The sequence below is a fragment of the Magnolia sinica genome, chromosome 9 (genome assembly GCF_029962835.1).
Source record: "Magnolia sinica isolate HGM2019 chromosome 9, MsV1, whole genome shotgun sequence".
Lineage (NCBI taxonomy): Eukaryota > Viridiplantae > Streptophyta > Magnoliopsida > Magnoliales > Magnoliaceae > Magnolia > Magnolia sinica.
Window position 1 is genome coordinate 76114632 of NC_080581.1, and position 23214 is coordinate 76137845.

At 40.2% G+C, this 23214-nt stretch overlaps 1 protein-coding gene and 1 non-coding gene across 2 annotated transcripts; one reads left to right on the forward strand and one right to left on the reverse strand.

Moving 5' to 3' along the window:
* Positions 1 to 2359: 2359 nt before the first annotated feature.
* Positions 2360 to 2466, forward strand: LOC131257280 (small nucleolar RNA R71). Its single transcript, XR_009177287.1, has one exon. It is a non-coding gene; the product is annotated as a small nucleolar RNA R71 (small nucleolar RNA).
* A 4715-nt stretch (positions 2467 to 7181) lies between these two features.
* Positions 7182 to 10349, reverse strand: LOC131255162 (receptor like protein 22-like). The gene has a single exon (XM_058255861.1). The coding sequence runs from the start codon at positions 10347 to 10349 to the stop codon at positions 7182 to 7184; it is 3168 nt and encodes a 1055-aa protein (XP_058111844.1).
* Between the last annotated feature and the right edge of the window lie 12865 nt (positions 10350 to 23214).

A 23214-nucleotide genomic window follows, 5' to 3' on the forward strand; every position in this document is an offset into this window, starting at 1 on the left:
CTATAATAGGAATGACCAGCTAACCTTTCCAGGATCTGATCAATGAATGGTAAGGGAAAGTGGTCTTTCCTCGTGACGGTATTCAACTTCCTGTAGTCAATGCACATTCTCCAACCAGTAGTGACTCTAGTTGGCACGAGTTCATTATTAGCATTGGCTACGATGGTGATTCCGGACTTCTTAGGGACCACTTGAGTTGGACTCACCCATTGACTATCAGATATAGGGTATATAATACCCACATCCAATAGTTTAAGAACCTCGGCTTTAACCACTTCCTTCATATTTGGATTTAGTCTACGTTGTGGCTGCCGAGCGGTTTTTGCATTATCCTCAAGATATATGCGGTGAGTACAAATCGAGGGATCGATTCCCTTGAGGTCCGCTATCGTCCATCCTAGGGCTCCTTTATGCTCAATGAGAGTAGATATAAGCATACTCTCCTGTTCCTTCTCCAGGTGGGCAGAGATCACCACCGGATATGTCTCATCTTGACCCAAATATGCATATTTCAAATCAGAGGGCAAAGGTTTTAGGTCAAGCTTCGGCGGCTTGAGGTTAGACGGCAGAGGCACTACATCAGTTTGTGGTAATTCTTCAAATTGTGGCCTCCATCGGTTAACTTCAAGTACCGGTGCAGTATCAAGCAAGGCGCAAGTCTCCCTAATCATGTCGTCATCAAAATCATGGGAGTGGGCCAGGCACGTCTCTAGATGGTCGGAGGATAAGGTCAGAGGTGTCGTATCTTCCACGAAAGAGTCAATCATGTTAATATCGTGGAAATCGTCATCATCCTCCGAGTTGCATTGCTGCCGTTATTGAAAAAATGTTTGACTCCAATGTCAAATTTCCAAAAGACATAGTCATGATACCATTCCCGCAATTGATAATTGCATTTCGACGTGGCAAGGAATGGGCGACCAAGAATGACGGAATCTGAGTGCTCATGTTATTGATGGGTTCGGTGTCCAGGATGATAAAGTCTACAGGGTAGTAAAATCTATCAACTTGGACCAACACATCCTCAATTATCCCTCTTGGTACACGAACAGAGCGATCAGCAAGTTGTAGTGTGGTTAGGGTGGGTTTTAATTCACCCAAACCTAACTGTTTGTATACCGAGTAGGGAATCAGATTGACGCTCGCTCCTAAGTCAAGAAGTGCGTGATCAATTCGATGGTTCCCGATTACACATGATATGGTTGGGCTACCGGGATCCTTGAATTTCTGCGGCACGTCTTGCTTCAGGATGGCGCTCACTTTCTCAGTCAAGAAGATTTTCTTTTGAATAATTCTCCGTCGCTTGGTCGTGCATAAGTCTTTTAGGAATTTGGCATATGAAGGTATCTGTTTAACGACATCAAGCAGAGGAATGTTGACTTTCACCTGTTTCAACACCTCTAGAATATCCTGAGAGTTAGAGAGAGGTTTTGGTGAAACCAACCGTTGGGGGAATGGAGCAACTGGCTTCTCTAGAAGTTCCGGTTCCACTTTTTGTGGGGCATCAGTGGATCCATCATTGTTGTCCTCTTCTGGTTCTTGAGGCTTTTCGGGCCTAACCGGAAGAGTTTTATCAATGATCTTCCCACTCCTAAGAGTGGTGATGGATTTAGCATGCCCCATCTGATTTGAAGAGCTGGGATCATTATTCTCGTATTGCGGTTTAGGATTGGGGATAGGTTGTGCAGGAAGCATCCCCTTTTCTATAACCGTCATACGAGAATCTATCCTTTGCATAAAATCTGTGATTCCCCGCATTGCCTGAGCTAGCTCTTGTATGGGATTTTGAACCGGTTCCTCTTGAGGTTTCACTTGATTTGGATTTTGATTGAAGAAACCTGGAGGAGTCGCCGTTTGTCCATTTCTCCAACTGAAGTTTGGATGATTTTTCCAGCCAGGATTGTATGTGTTGGAGTTAGGTCCAGTAAAAGGTCTTTGATAGTTATTTACGGCATTGGCTTGTTCATTCAACACTCCTCGAAAGGCAGGTATTGTAGGACAGTTTTCAGTTGTGTGAATGTTGCAATCACAGATGCCGCAAACAACTTCATTGACCCTATCCTTCTTTCCTTCCATGGCCTCAACTTTCCTTATGAGCGTAGTCACTTTACACTTGAGATCATCCTCTTCTTTCAAAAGATATAATCCACCTTTCTCCTTTGATTGAGTTGGCCTAGACGTGGTGTTCGACTTTGGGTAATAGTCCCAAGATTGTGTTTTTTCAGCCAAACTATCGAGGTAGTCCCATACCTCGTCGATGTCTTTATTAATGAACTCTCCATTACACATTGTCTCGACCATTTGGCGCATGGAAGATGTCAGTCCATCATAGAAAAAATTTGTAATGCGCCACGTTTCAAATCCGTGTTGTGGGCACGAACTGACCAAATCTTTGAACCTTTCCCAACATTGAAAGAATGTTTCATCTTCCTTTTGGGCAAAGTTCATGATCGCTTTTCTGAGGGTAATCGTTTTATGATGTGGGAAGAATTTTTTTATGAATTCCCTCTGCATATCGTTCCATGTGCCAATGGATCTAGGACGCAGTGAATGTAACCACGTCTTAGCTTTCTCTTTTAAGGAAAAAGGAAAGAGTTTCAGCCTAATTGTATCCTCAGATACATTAGGAAAACATAATGTAGCTATAATTTCATCGAACTCTTTCAAATGCAAATATGGACTCTCTGATTCAAGTCCATGGAATTTGGGAAGGAGTTGGATAACTCCTGGCTTGATGTCCATTTGTCCTGTATTTTCAGGAAAAATCATGCATGAGGGCGTACTCACTCCCGCCGGTTGTAAAAAATCTCGTAAAGTACGAGGCGGGGGTGCCTGTTGCACCTCATTCTCATCTTGGGTATCCTCCACCCTGGGTGGAAGTAGAGGAGGTTGGTCTTCAGCCATGACCTCAGTTAACTCAGGGGATTTCGAGCGGTGTCTAATCCTGCGATGGATAGTCAACCCCTCAACTAATCCTCCTTCAGTCAAGAGACGTCGTGTGTTGTCACGGGCCCACTTGGGCATGAAACACTCGCAGCCCTCAGTTAAAAACTTAACCCTAGGAAAGAAAATCTAGAACGAAAGAGAGGGAGAATTGGAAAGGGATTACCAAATTGAAGCTCCTAAGTTAAGGACCTGCAAAATAAAACAAAAATAAGTTAGATTCTATAAAGGAGAGAAACGATACTTTAAAAGAAAAATAACAGTAAAGTAATTTCTAAAAGAAAGTATTCTTTAAAGAAAAACGGAAATTTCTAAAGTAAACTAGGAAAGCCTAAACTAAAAAGTAAATTACTACAAGAAAATTGAAAAATAGAGAGTAGGGAAGGAGTGTACCAAAATAGAGATTTCTATCTTAAAGGCCTACAAAATAGGAAGGTTAGTTTCTAAACAAAAATCCTAAAAATAAATTAAGAAACAGAATTAGATTCAAAAAGTGTTAGAATTAGAAAGTTAATAGAACCAAAATAGAAAGTCAATTTCTAAATAACCTAAATTCTAAAAATAACCTATTTCCTACAGAACAGAGGATACTAGAATTAGAAAGTTTCTAAGATCTAAACCCTAATTCTATAAAAAGAAAAAGTAGAGAATTTAGGAAAGAATTACCAATTTAGAGATTTTATGTCAGGATCCTACAAAACAGGAAACAAGTTAGTTCTAAAAATCAAATAGAAAAAATCTAAAACTAAAGTTAATAAAATCCTAATCTTATCCTAATTCTAAAACTAATTAATTTCAGAAAATCGTAACTATCAGTCCCCGGCAACGGCGCCAAAAACTTGTTCACTCCCCAAGTATAGGGTTGTGATGTAGTAATAAACTCGGTAAGACCGAGGTCGAATCCACAGGGACTGAAACTTGTACGTTTCCTGAAACTAACTAGAAATAGAACTAGCCTAAGATGCAATCTAAATCAAATATAAATTGATGAATAATGGTGAGAGATTAATGTAAAACTTAAGGAATTTAGAGGAAGAAAAACTAGGGATTCAGAGGATCCACTTGTAGGGATCAGAGAGATCTTATGCCTGCTTCAGAAATCATAGAAATTAATTAGACTTCCTTTGATATAGTTTTCAAGAGGTGAAAGGTATATGAATTAGAATGGATTCCATCACCAAACCATGCCCAGGAGACAAAGTCAACAACAGAATTAAACTAATTACCAACCAATCAGATGATTATGAAGGTCAAGAAGGGTACCGACATCCGACCATGCCTAGGAGACGATGGCGAACAACAGGGCTTCCTAACGTCATAATCAAAATAAGGAAAAAGAAATACTCAAAGCCATTGCAAACCCATTGTAATTTCAGTCACAACAGGCCATTAAAAACTAAAAATATTCCCATAATAAAATTAAATAAAAAACCCCTTCAATCTAAACAAAACGCACAAGCAACAAGTTCTCCCATCACGCTACAAGCTTCACCTCTTAGCCCTAGCTAAGAGGTTTAGCCCAACATGATCGGGCTTGATCTCTCACCTAATAATAAATAAATAAAAATTAAAAAATTAAAACTTAAAAAAACAAACTCTCTATGTAGACGTCTAGCCCCAAGCCTTAGATCCCTGCCCTTTCTCCTTTCTTCACTTCGATCCTTGGCCTCCTCATGTGCTTCTCCTCTTATACTCTTCTGTAGGTCGGCTCGAGTCCAAGAACTTCATGCGAAAGTTCCCTTACGCAGCCCAGTAATGTGCGAAAGAGCCATGCGAAACTACTCACCTTCTGGAGAAGAATTCCGGCGCGAAATCAATTCATCTCTTGATTCTAATATCTTGGCTAGGGTTATGGCCACCTGTTGTAACATATGTATGGTCCAGATCATGGATCCGACCATCAATACGATCGCACAATGGCCCACGAAAGTCGTTTGCGTCTGGCCGTGCGTAATGCGTAAATCTTACGCTGTTGAAGTCGGTGGGCCCAGGATTGATGTCAGACGAGAAATCCGACCCGTCCATGGAATTCCTTTTGAAATTTCAGTCGAGAAGGAGTATTTTTCTCAGGTTTAGTGCAGCCCATCAATTGAAACAGTTCCTCCGTCTATCTTCCGTTCGGACGATCAAAAACCGATCTCCGATGCATTCTGAAATCTATCCACCTAGGCCTAAGTGAGAGGAGCGGTTTGAGTCTCATAAACGGTTCAGATCTGACCGTTGATGCACGGTGTTGGCCCAAAGAGATCGGCCGCAAGTCCCTGTTCAAGCTTCCGCAGCAGAGACCGAAACGGAAGGCTCTGATGAGAGTTGGTGGGGTCCACGTACTTGGTATCTTCGAAATCCACTGCGTCAATTGTCTTTACAACAAAATTTCAGCTAGATGTGTCCGGCTTTGGAATGTTATGGATGCGGCCAAGGTGGTAATCACGCTGCAATCAGTGCAGGGCTGTCCGTTTGTGACCGTTGAAACCAGCATGTATGGGTGCATGGGTATATAATATCAACATGGGTTTGGGTAAATCGAACCCCTCTGCATGATGGACGGCTCAGATTGAGCATTTGGACCATGATGATGGCCCACTGAGATCATCCGCAGGCTCTGTTTCATACCAGAAACAGAGTTCTGTTTGTTTTGAAGAAGAGACGTCCCTGTTGCCATGCACTCTTAGTGCAAAAAGTGTACTATGTACACTGTACAATGATTATGAGAAATCCACACCATCCATCTTGTTCCCCATTTCATTTGAGCCGTGGGGGCCGAAGTTAAAGCGTATCTAGATAGCGGGTGGGCCCTAAATCAGGATTTTATGGACTGATCTGTTAGTTCAGCCACTTTCACGAGGATCCAATGGCTGAAATTTGACGTGTACGGTTAGTTCTTGGTCCTCGAGCCATGTATAAAGTTTCGAGCCAAACAGATGATGGAAACCCAGTGATCTTGCATTCTGGCTGACTTTCAGGCCACTTGAGCTTCAGTTTCTCAATTTTCTCGGATCCCTGGCATGTAATTTCTTCGATCTTTGTCCCCTGGAGTCCGTCCCTTGCCTTGGTGCATTCTGAACGTTAAATCCATGCTTTTAGCATCCTTTTTCAGTCCATGCTCATAAATACACCTTGCATCACAAACACGATTAAACTGGTGCATTAAATAGTATCATGTCCATAAATTCAGGTAATAATTGGGTCTGATATGCAATATTTGACCCTCAACATGCTTCTCACAAGGTGATTTTATAAAAGATTTAATACTAAGAGGAATGTTAGCTTTGTCAGCTGCCTAGAAATCTCCCCTAAGGTGTTGATCTAATCCATCCATATGTGGGACTTCTTTTTATATTTATTTATTGCCAAACCATGGATGAGATGGTTAGGATTTTCTGATAAAATTGATTCTTTAGAACCATAAGCAATAGATGATGGGCCTCACATATAGATGGCCCTCTGCTGAATAGGCCTACTTTCCCATAAATTATGTTGATTGTCCACCAAATAGTTATTGTTCAAATGGTATGAATCATCTTATTGGTGGGATTTTTATATGGTGGCCTAAGAAATGTGTTCTGGACGTAATGCACAACCCATATTGCTTGGTTAGACTGGATAATTGTCCCATTGCAAGTAGAAAACTGCGTGTTGTGGTGCCTTGAGAGCAGATGATGATTCCCGCACTTCCTTTTGGCATCACAAAAGTCCAACTCAAAAATCATCACATAGTAACAAGTGATTACTCTTACACCCATATACATAGATGTGGGAAGGTGAAAGAACTCTTGTGTGATGATTGAAAAATACAAAATATAAAAATATACGTAAAATACCACTTCACTTCATCTCAATGTTTGCTTAGCCAACATTTGTCTACACCATTGGAAAAAGAAAAAAGACTACTGGTTAGGTAGGCTACATTGGTTAGAACATCCAACTCATAGCTTAAGTTATCTTTTTGCTGAGGTGGGCCAAAATTTAAAAACAAAGAGACAATTGAGACATTAAAAAAAAAAAATTGTTTTTTTGCAGAAATGTGGGAGCACACCACCTGTAATTTTATTGATTTGAAAATGTTTTATACAACTATTCAAGCAGGTGCAAATGCATCAAACAACTGCCACGCATATCATAAAGACTAAGCAAAATACACAAAATTATAAAAAGGAGAAAACAACTACAACTTTTTTCTTTTAGCCACAAACTATCCAAACATACTTACCCTATCTCCAATCCTCTCACCATCGTTGCTATTTAGAAAACACCATGGAAGGAAAAATCAAGGAAAGCATTCTATCAACAAATATATAGAATTCTCTCCTTCCCTTCCTCCAAAGTGCTAGAGTCCAAAAAAGCATCCCCACACCTACTCCATATCCAACTCCAAATCCTATCCACATTAGTTCCCAATTGCATTTCCTTTCAGATTGCAATGCTGACGGAGTGGATGATGGTGCACCCTCGGCATCTTTGCATTTTTTTGATAGTGGAGGTCCGCATAATCCTAGATTTTCTTGGAATGATTCATTTGTGAATGTAAAAAACTGTTTAATTTGTGGTATGCTTCCCACAAGGTGGTTCTGTGAAAGGTTTAATACCGAGAGGAATGTTAGCTTTGTCAGCTGCCAAGGAATCTCCCCTGAGATATTATTGTGTGAGAGATCCAATGACTCCAGCACCGCTAAATTCTCAAGTGATGTTGGAATTTGTCCCGTGAAACCATTACACGACATATTGAGTAGATGTAACGACTTGAGAATCCCTATAGATTTTGGAATATCCCCCTGAAAATAGTTGTTTGAGAGATCAATTGTTGTGAAGATGGATGGGATCTTGGTGAGTTCCCTGTCTACTCCTTTGATCATTACTATCACCGTGTCTTGATGGTATACCATTTCCCTTGGTCCAGGTAGGGTTCTATGAAGAAAAGATGGAGATTTGTCCTCATCTATCATTGCCTTCCAATTCTCAAACATATTTGATGGCAAACTACCCATAAAACTATTAGAAGAGAGGTCAATGATTTGCAACATTGGGAAGCTTTGATTTATTTGTGGAAGTATAATTGGGCCATGAAATTTGTTGGATTTTAAGATAAGAATGCGCAAAAGGGGCAATGCTTCTACCCATGATGGAAAGGTGTCATTTATTTGATTGTTTCCAAGGTTTAATACCTCCAACATTTTGCAATTGCCCAAAGACCGTGGCACTTGGCCCTCTAATTGATTCCCACTAAGATCAAGCGTTTGTATGTTACATCCCTCTTTAAATGTCTGAAGTAAGGTGCCAATGAAAGCATTTCCTTGAAGATTCAACACACTAAGGCTATCACCAATCTCACCCAAACATGATGGAATCCGACCAATGAAGTGATTGTGAGATAAATCAAAGACCGCTAGGGATGTTGCATTGCAAAATGATAGAGGGATTTCTCCACGGAGGCTATTGTTTGAAACTGAGAAGAAAAAGACAGATGGTGATGGTATTGGAAGTGAACCTTTTAGCATGTTGAAGCTAAAGTCAAGAATGCTAAAGGCACTCAACAAAAGATGTGGAGATGGTTCTATTCTCTGCAGAACATTGTGAGAAAGATTTAAATAGTATAAAGACCCATTGCCAACCTCCCATATCCATTTGGGTATTTCGCCAATAATTTTATTGTTGGAAAGGTCCAATTCCCTCAACCGCTCTTGATTTCTCAAGAAATTTGGAAATGAGCTGATGTTGCAAGAACGTAACAACAAAGATTCAATCTGGGGGATGGGAACAAATGTGGAATTAGCAATGCCATCTTGGACTGACAAGTTGTTATCTGAAATATCCAGATAATAAAGTTTTTTGAGGTTTTGAAATAAGCATAGCTCCACAACACCACTGAAATTATTGGAAGAAAGGGAAAGTAGTTGAAGCTTGGAAAGTTGAAAGATAAATCCGGGTATCATCCCATGCAATTTATTGCTATCCAAATAGAGGATCTCCAGCCGTGAAGAAGAGGCATTGTGGAACTCACCAAGTTGACCATTAAGTTGGTTACCTGTGAGGTCCAGCGTATGTAATGATGGGAGTGAAAACAAAGATGATGAAATGGTCCCATTAAGCAAATTATTCCATAAGATGATCTCTTTGAGATTCTGAAGCTCATTTCCATAGGAAGAAGGAATCGGACCGCTCAATCTATTTTGTGAAAGATCCAAGTATTGAAGTTTGGTAAGGTTCGAAAGTGAGGATGGTAATGAACCAGACAAGTTGCAATTGCTGAGGTCTAATTGAGTCAAGAATTTGAGATTACTGACTGAATCTGGTATCTTTCCTGAAAACCCTGTGCCTGACAAGATCAATTTCTGTAGAGTATTGTTTCGAGGGAATTCTGGCAAATAGCTAGTCAGAAGGGGATTCCTCGACATGTCAAGGATTTGTAGGTTTGGCAGCTGGAAAACACTGTCGGCGAATTTTCTTTGCAATCCACAATCTGTAAGGAGTAGGGACGTCAAGGAGGATAAGTTCCCTATGAAATTGTGGACTGCAGAGGAGAGATTGTTTCGACTGAGGTCGAGTTCAGATAAGAAATGGAGCCGTGAAAGGGAAGAATAGATGGAGCCTGAAAGACCACAATCTATTAAGATCAACTTGCGCAGACTCACTGGGAAACTGGGCACTGCATAGGAGAGATTGTTTCCACTGAGGTCGAGTTCAGATAAGAAATGGAGCTGTGAAAGGAAAGAATAGATGGAGCCCGAAAGACCACAAACTTGTAAGCTCAACTTGCGGAGAGGAGGGAGTCGGAAGAATAGGGGTTGGCCCCACTCACTACCCAGCGCTAAGATGTCTACCGAGTCGAGATAGAGTTCACTCAGATTGGGCAGGTTTTGGATGAGTGCTCCAAGGCTTGGGTTTTCGATTTTCAGGAGTTGATATATAGAACCGTTGTAATAATTATTGGAAGAAAGATCGAGAGAAACCAAAGCGGTCAAGCGGGAGATTTCCAGTGGGATTTGGCCATAAAAGGATAACTGAGAGAGGTTGAGATGGGTCAAACTGGTGAGCTGGTCAAACCCAGATGGGATTGGAGTGGGATCAAACTCATTGTAAGCAAGGTTGAGCCTCTGCAGGCTCCGAAGACGAAATAGGCTTTCAAAATCAATCCGACCAGAGATATGGAGCTCACTGAGGTCGAGGCTGATCACGTGACCAGTGGGTCCATCGCACGTGATGCCTTCCCAAGAGCAGCAATTGGTATTGTTTGAATTCCATGAGGAGAGAGTAGAGAGGCTGAAAGCAGTTAAGTGAAAACCATGCTTTAGGTGGAGGAAAGCAGAGAAGTGATGATGGTTGCATTGTTGGGTAATGGGAAAGAGAAGAGCTGGTAAAAGGAAGAGAATGAGAAATAATGAGTTTTTAGAAAAACGGAGGAGAGCCATTAGTTAATAGAGCTTGGGATGTGTAGGAATAGAAAGGGTGAGCTTTATTTATAGTCAAAAAGTGAAGAGGTTTTACCACTATTAAGAATCATACGTGTGGAATACGAGAGCGGCTCATAAAAGTAGTCATCAAAGGAAGAGAAAGCGCGCTGTGGGTATTTTCATACACAAACGGAAGAGCTTTTCACTCGGTTTCCCAATGGTACAGTTTCCAATTTGGGTACGCAGATTTCTTTGGCAGAAGTTGCTGCTCCTAGGTGGGGTCCACCGTGGTGTTTGCCAGAGATCTACCCTGTTCATCCATTTTTTGAGCTCATTTTAGGACATGAGGCCAAAAATAAGCCCCATCGAATACTCAAGTGGGCCGACGATGCGAAGATTGAACTTCCACAGCCGAAATATTCATGGGGCCACAGAAGTTTTGAATGGGGTAGTATTTGTTTTTTAAGTTCATCCCAGTAGGAATTACGTTACGAGCTGCATGAATGGCATGTAAACATCACTGTAGACCTTAGGAAAGTTTCAACTGTGGAAATTTTCCTACCCAACTTTTCCTTTACTGAGGCCCACTTGTCTTGGATCCTGCTCACCTTTGGTTTCAAGTGTTAAAATAAGCTCTCACAAACATCACAGCACCCCTTACCTAAGACATTTAATGTATATTTTTTATTTATTTAGGTAGATCAGACCGTAGGAAACAATGGTGATTGAGTGCCCACAGTTAAAAACTTCATAGGGCCCACTGTAATGCCCACAGCATATGCCAAACCTAAATCTATGCACTACTATTTTTTTATGGGCCTTCCATGATCTGTATATAAAATTCACCCTAACCATTACACGTGCAATAGGATATTAGGCCAATGCAGAGAAAAAAAAGAAACGGTTTTGTCTGTAATTCAGATGGGCCGCACCAAAGAAAATCTTTGGAATAATATCGATTTTTTATTGGGCCCACCGTTATAAGAAATCTACTCCAACCATTAGATTTCACAATAATATTTACTATCAGGGCTCAAGAATCAGGACAATCCATGAATCAGGTGGGTTACATGGAAAGAAACAGTTCGGAAGGTGGCAATCATCATATACATTATATTCAATCATATGGTCCACCTAAATTATAGATAAGGCTATTTTTTAATACCTATACATAAAATTAAGCCATTCAACTAATGCTCGGATTGGATTTTCAGATACACAATAAGTTAAGGCTCACATAGCTTTCGATATTTTCAAGTGAAATATCTCTTAGCATTGGGAAGAGAGGCGGCTTCGATTTGGCAAAAATCTCTTGTAAAGAGTAAAGTGGACATTTCACATTGCATCCCTACGCGTATGCATGGAGGAATGTTTTCATTTATATGGATGGTCAAAAAACATAATATGATATGCTTCAAGGAATTTCCGGGTAAAAAACTCTTTAAAATTAGGCTATTTAAAATAATAATTAAAAAAAAAAAATCTATGTTGCTTTACTTAGTGTTGGCTCTCTAATCCATTATCAAAGATGGTTGGTTACAGCTATATAAAATTAATGGATGGTGAGGAGAAACAGTAATGGTCCACACTCAATGTTTCCACTCAAGCAAGCGACAACTTTCAGCCCGTCAAACAGGCTGTACCATTTTTTTCATGCAATAGGTCCATAGGCTTTTTTTTTTTTTTTCATGGCTAATGATTGCCCTCATCTCTTCTTTCATCACCGCGTTTATGAATTATTGTTAATAAACAGTACAAGTGATAAAGTAGATCCACAAAGTTTCAGAAATACCGTATTCCATGAGGCAAGGAATTATAATCATGTGGTTCCCACCTAAATACTTAAATTAATTAATTGATGGTAAAGTTGAGTTTTTGAGTGTTTGAACATGTCCCACTTGATGAGTGGATTTTTTGAAGGTTATTTTCATGGTGAGGACCCGATCCTCAACCAATAAATGTACCAAATCTCTCACATGTATGCAACAATGTTACAGGTGTTGAAGGTCCTGTTTTTTACATGTGGAAACATATCAATGAGTTAACCCATTCAGGTTTCATCATCAGCACTATCAACTGATCAGGATTGAGTTGCACTACAGATTCAACTAATATGGGCACATACATGAGCTATCCAACCAAGGAATCAGGAGTTGTCGGGTTCAAATATGGGCACATATAAGCGCTATCAAATCCAAATTTTAGTTTGATTGGTGCACCACTGCAACTTGTGAGGTTCAGTTTCTCATAAGAGGGTTTGGATTATGATCAGGCGGTCACCTTTGAATTCTTGGGCTACTTATGTTTTGGATGGCATATAATCATCAAGTGGGCTCAAAATGGTTTCAATGATGAACATTTCTATTCATGTTGTTCCCAATGGTGTGGCTCATTTAGGGTTTAGATTCACCTCATTTTTCGACTCATGGCATAAAACATGGGTGCCGGAGAAATTGATGGCCGGAGTGGATGCCACATAGATATCATGGTGAGTCTTATAGAGCTTTTGTTTACACAGCTCCTTCTAAAACACATTGTAACCCTTAGAGGGATAGACACAAGGAAACTTGCCCAGAATTTTTCATAAAACCATTTTAGTAGCATTTAAAAAATAATAATAATAATAATTTTAAGTAGCATGTAAAACCCTCAACCTCTGTGGGCCACACCATATTCTATGTGTAAACCCATTTCTGTGCTTTATGTAAATCCTCTCAGTTCATATGTTGAGAGATCCATATGCACAAAATGCTTAACTTGATAGGGAATTTAAGCCACCACGACCAGAAGAATGTAAAATTGCTCCTAAAACGTACAAACAGTATGCCGTACCTGAGTTTTCGCTCAGGTTTTATTTTTATTTTTATTTCTGTCCTCAGCTCATCTCAGCGATTTACGCTTGGCCAACAGGCTGATGAAAGATATACATCATGGTGTCCCCACGCTCAAGCTTATGGTTGGCATCCCATCCTTATGTTCTCTGTGGTGTGACCCACCTGAGTTGTGGATCTAGCTGGTTTTTTGTCCCAAGGCCTGAATCCAGGACATAAGCAGATGGACGGAGTGGGATGTTACATATCCAACATTGTGGATTTCATAGAGCTTGGTTATTTTGCCCATTAGGTAAAGCAGGTGATGGAGAAGATTCTGAGACTATAAAACTCGTATTCTGTCACTATTCAGATAGTGTGGCAGAGTACAATGCTTAATACATAAGCAGCAGAGATGGCAAAATGTAGGTGCTCACGCAATTTAATCTGTCTGAACTATGGGACCCGTTGTCTCTGTTCCACCGTCCCAAAATCAGGGTGGTTGAGAAATTCTAACCTCTGATTTATAGGCACTTGTACATTTTTTATTTTAATTATATTAGGATTTAATGTTTGTTAAAATACGACCATTGTACATTTTTTATTTTAATTATATTAGGATTTTTTAATATTTCAGAATATTAAAATACAAAAATACCCTAAGATATTTGGGTAATTCTGAATACCTTATCTCACACGGCAACGAATTTAAGACAGGTGGGTCCTGTCGTTTGGAAGAACAAGCCAAATTTGAGGCATTATTATTATCATTATCATCATCATCATCATCATCAATGGCATCTCACGCTCCGTCCAATAAGATAATTCTTTGAGCTAGTTGTGTACTAAAAAAAGATTAATTGATAGACTTGACTCACAAACACCACATTCTATAAATAAGTTTGCCCATTTGAATATCAGAGATGGGCCTGATTCTGTTAGGCAAGGCATATAACATAATCATGATTGACTGATGAGTGACTTTGATGAACCTAATAAAGATGAGGGCCACTTATCAGGCGGTCACCACTTTTTCTATGCCTTGTTTCACAAACCAGGCCAAGAGGTGTATCAAGATGTGAATGATTCATAGAAGTGAGTTAACCACATTTGGTGTGTGTGTGTGTGTGTGTATGGGTCCGTTCTTTGAGTCAAGGCAGCTTCACCATCAGGATGATCTAGTGATGGCTCCAATCCCACATGTGTGACCGTTTTCCATAGGTGCGTTGAGTGCCGAAGGAAAGTGCTATCGTTAGAAAAAGTACACGCACGCATGGGGTCCTTACTCTTGCCTCAATGGTAGACTCACATAAGTTTCAACACCAGGTCAACTGTTGGAGTACCCATGGGAAATCCCACTGCTGTGTGAGTGTGTGGGGATGTGTACATTGTGGGTGTGTTAAAAAATCTGCACACATGTGTGGGGATGTGTGTGTAAAAATAAGTGCATCAATGTGTGCACACATATCATCTTTTGCCATTCATTTTTTAAAATTTATTGACGGATTATCACGGTGGACTCACATAATAAGTTTTTATTATGGAATTTGTTTTGTTTTTTTGTTTTGTGGTTTTTTTTTTTTTTTTTTTGGTTTTTGGCCAAGGAATGTATGCAATGGGGCCCATCGACAGTTCCTAAATTCAACATTATGATGCACATCAGAGTGGGCCTTACTTCCCCTTGTATCCATGATGTTATGTGGAACTTTGTCTTAGATGTTTTACATGGATGGGATGAACTTGGCCCTATTCCCTAATGTTGATGATCAACTAATTACATGAACAAGTCTCATTGGTAGTGATTGTCGAGGAGAGGTGGCATCAAGTTGATGCAGGGTATGGAAAATTAAATATGTTATGTAGGATTTCAGACTTAGATCCTACCAATTCAGAAACAATCACACAAATTCCACGTCCCACATGAAAATCTAAACATATTATTAAAGAGAGGAATTTATGCGGGTCCAAGCCAACACAGGCCAGGACTGGACCAATAAAAATTATAAACCAAACGATGTCAAAGGGAAATAAAATCAACTACTCATGCATAAAAATCAGTCCCTAATATAAGGGATTCCGTAATTTCAATTCAAGGAACCCTAAGGTGATAAAAAGGGGCAAATCAATTAGGGATCATGTAATCTAAGGTTAGGATTCATGAAAAATGGCTATGAGAGGATAAAAACCTGAGCCAAAAGATGATCCCGCGTGTAGACAACAACAATGGCCCAGACGGACGTACGTGTGATCCCAGCCGCATGTGTGTGGGGTCTACTATTCAGAAAAAGGCCACCTTGGCCCTGGTCGACCAGGGATGGACTCCAAAATTCTCAAATTTCAGCTCGATCCGATGTACGGTTTGTGTGTGGTCTGCCGAAGTTTCAGCTCGCCTGCGGGCCGAAATCTAGAAACTTGCTATAATGAAGAAATCTGATGCAACAAAAGGACAAATTCGAAGTACGGATGGTGGGGGAAGATGAAAAAAAGATGATGGAAGATGGGGGTGAATTGGGATCGATGTGGCTTCGCACCACGGTAGTTAGCCGTTCGAAAAGGGAGGGCTTCGCACCCACTTTTGAATTCTTCCACAACTCATGAAGAGAGCAGAAAAATACATCAAAAATTTTTTTATTAACTTTAATGAATGAAAAAACTACAAGGGGTGCCTATTTATGGGGAGAACCCTATACCCAAAAACTCGCACCATGTGCAACACCTATTACTTGGCGATGAAGTAAACTAAAATAAAAATCAAACAAGAAAATCTAAAGCGTTCAAGATGTTCTAAATAATAACAATAAGCAAAACCTAAAATATAAAACCAATCCGACGAGTGGGCCACGATCATGAGATCCCATGGTGGGCTTTTCTTGACTATCGGGCCACTTTTCTGAACCAAAAATTGACTTCTAGCTAGGAGGCCCTCCCTGTACGTCGTCATCGAGCCAGATTGATGGTAGGGTCCTCCTTCTACGTACGTACGTACGTAGGGGGGCGGCGTGAGTGCGCGTGTGCACGTGATGTCCCCATCAATTCTCCCTGACTGCAAAGATTTTGCCACTGGTGAAATAAAACTCCTGAACCGCTCCAGGATATCAGGATTAAGTCTCTGAAGCTTCTCCTAGTGAGTCACGTGCTGTCTGAAGCTGGGCGTGACTTCCATTTAACCACGTACTTCTGAAACCCGCCGTCCGATGTTGAAACTATCTGATGGTCCAGGATATCCTCTATTTCCTTTTTGGGTTTGTGAAGGTTAGGTATGAGAGATAGAGGCTGAGAAAATGAGTCGGGAAAGATAGGTATGGGAGGTAGAGGCTAGGAAGATGGGTCAGGATGGGTAGGTATGAGAGGTAGAGGTTGGGAATATGAGTCGAGACGGGTAGGTATGGGACGTAGAGGCTGAAAAAATGGGTTAGGAAGGGTAGATATGGGAGGTAGAGGCTGAAAAAATGGGCCAGGACGGGTAGGTATGGGACGTAGAGGCTGAGAAAATGAGTCGGGAAGGGTAGGTATGGGAGGTAGAGGCTGGGAAGAAAGGTTAGAAAAAGTATATATGGGAGGTAGAGGTTGGGAAAACGGGTTGGGAAGGGGCAATGGTTCAAGGGATAAATATGGAGAATCAGGATGGGTGGGCGAAGGGCCAAACAAAGTATCAGTGGTCCCCTGAAAAGTAAATAAATCCTCCACATCGAATGTGAAACTAATTTCCATGGAAGGTGGAAGATTTGCTTCATACACATTAAGACCGTTTCGTTTTATAATTTTGACGGGTCCAGTGCTACACACGTGTAACTTACAACCGGCCCTCGAAGGATACCGCTCGGGCCTGATGCAAACCATCACACAGTCCCCAATATTGAATCCTTTGAAACATTTATACTGCTCTGTAGAAAATGTGCAATGTTCATTATTAGTCATGATCTTCTGCCTGATTGCTTGATGCCATGAATGAATGTGATGCACAAAAGACTCTGCAGACTCTGACGGCCTATGGGACAGTAACATAGGGACAAGATTAATTAGTTTCCTAGGTTTATAATCAGTAACGACTTCACGAGGACTTAGACCTGTGGACCTATCGACAAAATTATTCAACGTAAACTCGGTTGTAGGTATTACGGTGTCCCATATTCTGGCGTGCTCTATATTCCTCCTAGGGGACTCATCCGGTAGATCATCAGGACAAATATCACGAAACTCATCCACTACTGGAATGACCTCAGTGAATAACTTTACACTAACATCTGGTGCACTCTCTCCAGTCATAAGGCTGCACACGTTGTACCCCTCAAAATAGTGGTCTTGATGTCCCTCATGGGATGGGTACATGGGTGCACGCCCATAACTGATTCCTTGGCCAACTCCATTCATTGGTCTATCCTTCAAGCCACCTGCCTGAGATTGGACATCTACCCCAATGGTGGGGTTTGTCCTGGCGATGGTCTTTAGTCGGGCAATACGTTCATCAAGCTTCTCAAAGCATTGGTCTATTTCCAAGCGCTTAATCATAAACTCCAACTTCTGAGACAACTTGTTTAGTGACTCTTGCAATTGTTCCATGTTTTTTTTTTATTATTTTAAAGAATCGACCTAGTTTCTAAAAAACGAAAAAGGAAAGTTTCTAAAGAAACAAATTGGGAAAGCTTCTAAAAAAATAAAAAACAAATTAGAAAAGTTTCTAAAAAAAAACAACCTAGTTTCTAAAGAAAAAGAAAAAAGGAAAGTTGCTAAAAATAGAAAATAAGTTAGTTTCTAAAAAAGAAAAAGGAAAGTAAATTAGTTTCTAAAAAAGAAAAAGGAAAGAAAATTAGTTTCTAAAAACAGATTAAGAAAGTTTCTAAAAAATTAGTTTATAAAAAAAAAACAGAAAATAAAAGTTTCTAAACCTAGAAATAGAAAACTAAGTTAATTTCTAAAATAATTCAAATAAGGAGATAACAGAAAATTTCATCAGTTTATTTCAGGGTTTATGGACCTCTAAACAACCATATATGATGAGAATTGATGCGTAATGGACATAAACAACCAAATCCTAAACATGTAATGAATTCCCCTATAATAACCCTAGGCTTTGATACCAAATTTGATGCAGGACATGAAAAATTAAATATGATATGCAAGATTTCAGGCTTAGATCCTACCAATTCAGAAACAATCACACAAATTCCACGTCCCATATGAAAATCCAAACATACAATTAAAAAGGGGAATCTATGCGGGTCCAAGCCGACACAGGCTAGGACTGGACCAATAAAAATTATAAACCAAACAATGTCAAAGAGAAATAAAATCAACTACTCATGCATAAAAATCAGTCCTTAATCTAAGGGATTCCGTAATTTCAATTCAAGGAACCCTAAGGTGATAAAAATAAGCAAATTAATTAGGGATCATGTAATCTAGGGTTAGGATTCATAAAAAATGGCTATGAGAGGATAAAAGAGGATAAAAACTTAAGCCAAAAGATGATCCCGCGTGTGGACAACAACAATGGCCCAGACGGATGTGCGTGTGATCCCGGCCGCATGTGTGTGGGGTCCACTATTTAGAAAAAGGCCACCTTGGCCCTAGTCGACCAGGGATGGACTCCAAAATTTTCAAATCTCAGCTCGATTCGATGTACGGTTTGTGCGTAGTGCTCCGCCAAAGTTTCAACTCGCCTGCGGGCCGAAATTTGAAAACCTGCTGTAATGAAGAAATCTGATGCAATAAAAGGACAAATTCAAAATACAGATGGTGGGGGGAAGATGAAAAAAAGATGATGAAAGATGGGGATAAATTGGGATCGATGTGGCTTTGCACCACGGTAGTTAGCCCTTCGAAAAGGGAGGGCTTCACACCCACTTTTGAATTCTTTCACAACTCATGAAGAGAGCAGAAAAATAAAGTAAGAATTTTTTTATTAACTTCAATGAATGAAAAGAACTACAAGGGGTGCCTATTTATAGGGAGAACCCTATACCCAAAAACTCGCACTATGTGCGACACTTATTACTTGGCGATGAAGTAAACTAAAATAAAAATCAAACAAGAAAATTTAAAGTGTTCACGATGTTCTATATAATAACAATAAACAAAACCTAAAATATAAAACCAATCCAACGAGTGAGCCATGATCATGAGATCCCATGATGGGCTTTTCTTGACCATCGGGTCACTTTTCTGAACCAAAACTTGACTTCTAGCTAGGAGGCCCCTCCCTGGACGTCGTCATCGAGCCAGATTGATAGTGGGGTCCTCCTTCTACGTACGTACGTGCATAGGGGGGCGGCGTGAGTGCGCATGTGCGCGTGATGTCCCCATCACAAGTAGCCTACTTCCCATCTCTATCTTACAAATACTATTAATTCAATTTTTATTTTTTTTAAAGCAACACTTCTTAGTCAAATGTGCATCACAGCACATTTCCATGATTTTGACGATGACCATTAGATGTGGGCCCAACACCTGTAATTTCCAAGTACTCTCTGAATTCCAAGCACAGCAGTCTCAACAACTCACCGATAATTAAGCTGTTTGCAATGAAATAGAAATTCTGTACTGCTGCTATACATAGGAGACACCCATGATGAGTGGGCTGCAACCATCACCCTGGTCAAGCAAGCAACAACCATGACCGGGTCAGGCATGTGATTCCATTTACTCATGCAAAAGGGTCTACGTGCTTTATATATATATATAAGAACTTGCAGTGTCAATGGGCTAGGTTAGGCTGGGATATATATATATATATATATATATATATATATATATATATATATATATATATATATATATATATATATATATATATTTTTACAAATGGTATATATTATAAAATTGTCCTGGAAAGCCTTAATTAGCTTGTCCAGGCTGGGCTCAAAAGCCCAACAGCCAAGCCCAGGCCAAAACAGCACCATCCATCTATAGTGTGGTGGAAAAGGCTAGTCATTGTCTCCAACAACACTAGTGATGAGGCTGAGCATATATCTATACCGTTTGTTCGGTGGGTTGTACTATGGATTGGCTAAATCATGAATTTCTCACCATAGCCGGCTTATCTATAGCCTTAGAATAAAGGTTTGGAAAAGAATATTGGTGGTGGTCAGATCAATGGGAACAGGTCCACCACAAGGATGGTTATGATTGTTTGATGGATGTGTTTTGGGACAGTGGACACCAACAAATAAGAAAATTGGAAGAGATCTGATCAATATTGGTCTGGATCAGGGACCACTTTCCCTCCTTTACATTAGGAGTGCAATGGACCTGATGATTAAAGTCCTCAGGTTTTATTTAGTGTTATTATACCCTAATCTCACTTTCCCCAATACATACCTCCAAATGTGTAGATGTGACATGTGTGGAACATATGAGCCATTCATCAATTGGGACCCGCCATGTGGATGCCTTACCACTAGAATCAAAAGGGTCTACTTATAAGTTAGGAGAGCGGATTGCATGTGCCCCAGGCACAGAGATATAGGTGTGCCCGGTGCTGCGTGGGGCCAACAGCCCATCCAAACCGTACTCATATGGTTATTACCACTCAAACAGCAGGAACAAATATCATCATGATACAAAGCTTGTGTCCCCCCAGGCGTTCAATCTTTTATGTTTCATGTGATATGGTCCGCATGAGTTTTGCATATGCCTGATTTTTAGAGTCATATACTACTATGTAGATGTGATGCCTCCCATGCATTTTTTTATTTCAGCTATTGACTGCCCTCATTTCACCAGTTTCATGAATCATGGTCAACAAACCTTAAGTATTATAAGGTACATTGGCAAAGTTTCTGAATACCTTACCTCACACGGCAACGAATTTAAGACAGGTGGGTCCTATCGTATGGAAGAACAAGCTAAATTTGAGGCATTATTATTATCATTATCATCATCATCATCAATGGCATCTAACGGCTCCAGGCAATAAGATAAGTATTTGAGATAGTCATCTACTTTAAAAGGATTAATTGATAGACTTGACTGACGATCACCGCATTCTACAAACAAGTTTGCCCAGTTGAATATCAGATGGGCCAGATTCTATTAGGCAAGGTGTATAACATTATCGTGATTGACTGATGAGTGGCTTTGATCAACCTAATAAAGATGAGGGCCACTTATCAGGCAGTCACGACTTTTTCCACGCCTTGTTTCACAAACCAGGCCAAGAGGTGTATCAAGACGTGAATGATTCATAGAAGTGAGTTAACCACATTCCGTATATATGGTCATGGTCCGTTCTTTGAGTCAAGGCAGCTCCACCATCAGGATGATCAAGTGATGGCTCCAATCTCACACGTGTGACTGTTTTACACAGGTGCGTTGAGTGCCGAATGAAAGTGCAATCGTTAGAAAAAGTACATGCATGCACGGCCGGGGTCCTCGCTCTTGCCCCCAGTGGTAGATTCACATAAGTTTCAACACAAGGTTAAGGGTTGGAGTACCCACGGGTGGGGAAATCCCACTGCCGTGTGAGTGTGTGGGGATGTGTACATGTGTGCGTGTGTAAATAAATATGCACACATGTGTGGGGATGTGTGTGTGTGTAAAAATAAGTGCATGCATGTGTTCACACAGATCATCTTTTGCCGTTTTTTTTTTTTTTCCTGTTATTTATGGATTATCATGATGGACTCACATAAATAAGTTTACGTGATTTGTTTTTCTTTTTTGTTTTTTGTTTTTGTTTTGGCCAAGGAATGTATGCAATGAGCCCATCGACAGTTCCTAAATTCCACATTATGATGCACATCAGAGTGGGGCCTACTTCCCCTTGTTTCATTGATGTAATGTGGAACTTTGTGTTAGATGTTTTACATGGATGGGATGAATTAACTTGCCCTATATCCTATTGCTGATGATCAACTAATCATATATAAACAAGTCAAATTGGTAGTGACCACTAAAGATAGGTGGCATCAAGTGGCCTACTTCCCATCTCTATCTTACAAATACTATTAATCCAATTTTATTTTATTTTTAAAAGCAGCCCTTCTTAGTCAAATTAATGTGCATCACAGCACATTTCCAAGAATTTGAAAATGGCCATTAGATGTGGGCCCAACACCCTCTAATTTCCAACTACTCTCTAAATTCCAAGCACAGGAGTCTCAACCACTCACCAATAATTAAGCTGTTTACAATAAAATAGAAATTCCGTACTGTTGTTATACATATGAGACACCCATGATGAGTGGGCAACCCAGCACCAGGTCAAGCAAGCAACAACCATGACCCGGTCAGGGAAATGATTCCATTTAGTCATGCAAAAGGGTCCACGAGCTTTCTTTTTATATATATATATTATAAAATTATCCTCGGAAACCTTAATGAGCTTGTCCAGGCCGGGCTTATATATGAACTGTCATACACTAGTCCAAACCCAACAAGTTTGAGAGATGGGCTAAATTTATGCTTGGCTCAAAAGCCTAACAGAAAAACCCAGCCCATTAACACGTGATAGCATATATCTCCAACAAGTGAAGAGGATGGGTCATACTATGGATTGGCAAAATCATGAATTTCTCACCATAGTCATCTTATCTATATCCTTAGAATAAAGGTTTGATAAAGAATATTGGCAGCAGTCAGATCAATAGGAACAGGTCAACCACTAGGATGGTTATGATTGTTTGATAGATGTGCTCTGGGACAGTGAACAGCAACAAATAAGAAAATTGGAAGAAATCAGATCAATGGTCTAGATCATGGACCACTTTCCCTCCTTTACATTAGGAGTGCAACGGACCTGATGATTAAAGTACTCAGGTTTTATTCGTGTGTATAGCCTAACCCAATACATGCATCCAAATGTGTAGATGTGATCATGTGTGGAACATATAAGCCATTCATCTGTTGGGACCGTCATGTGGATGACTTGCCACCAGAAGAATCAAGCGGGTCTACTTATTTATTAGGAGAGCCGATTGCATGTGCCACAGGCACGGAGATATAGATGTGCCCGGTGCTGTGTGGGGCCAAACCTCATCCAAACCGTACTCATATGGTTATTACCACTCAGATAAACTGCAAGAACAAATATCATCATGATACAAAGCTTCTGTCACCCCAGGCGTTCAATCCTT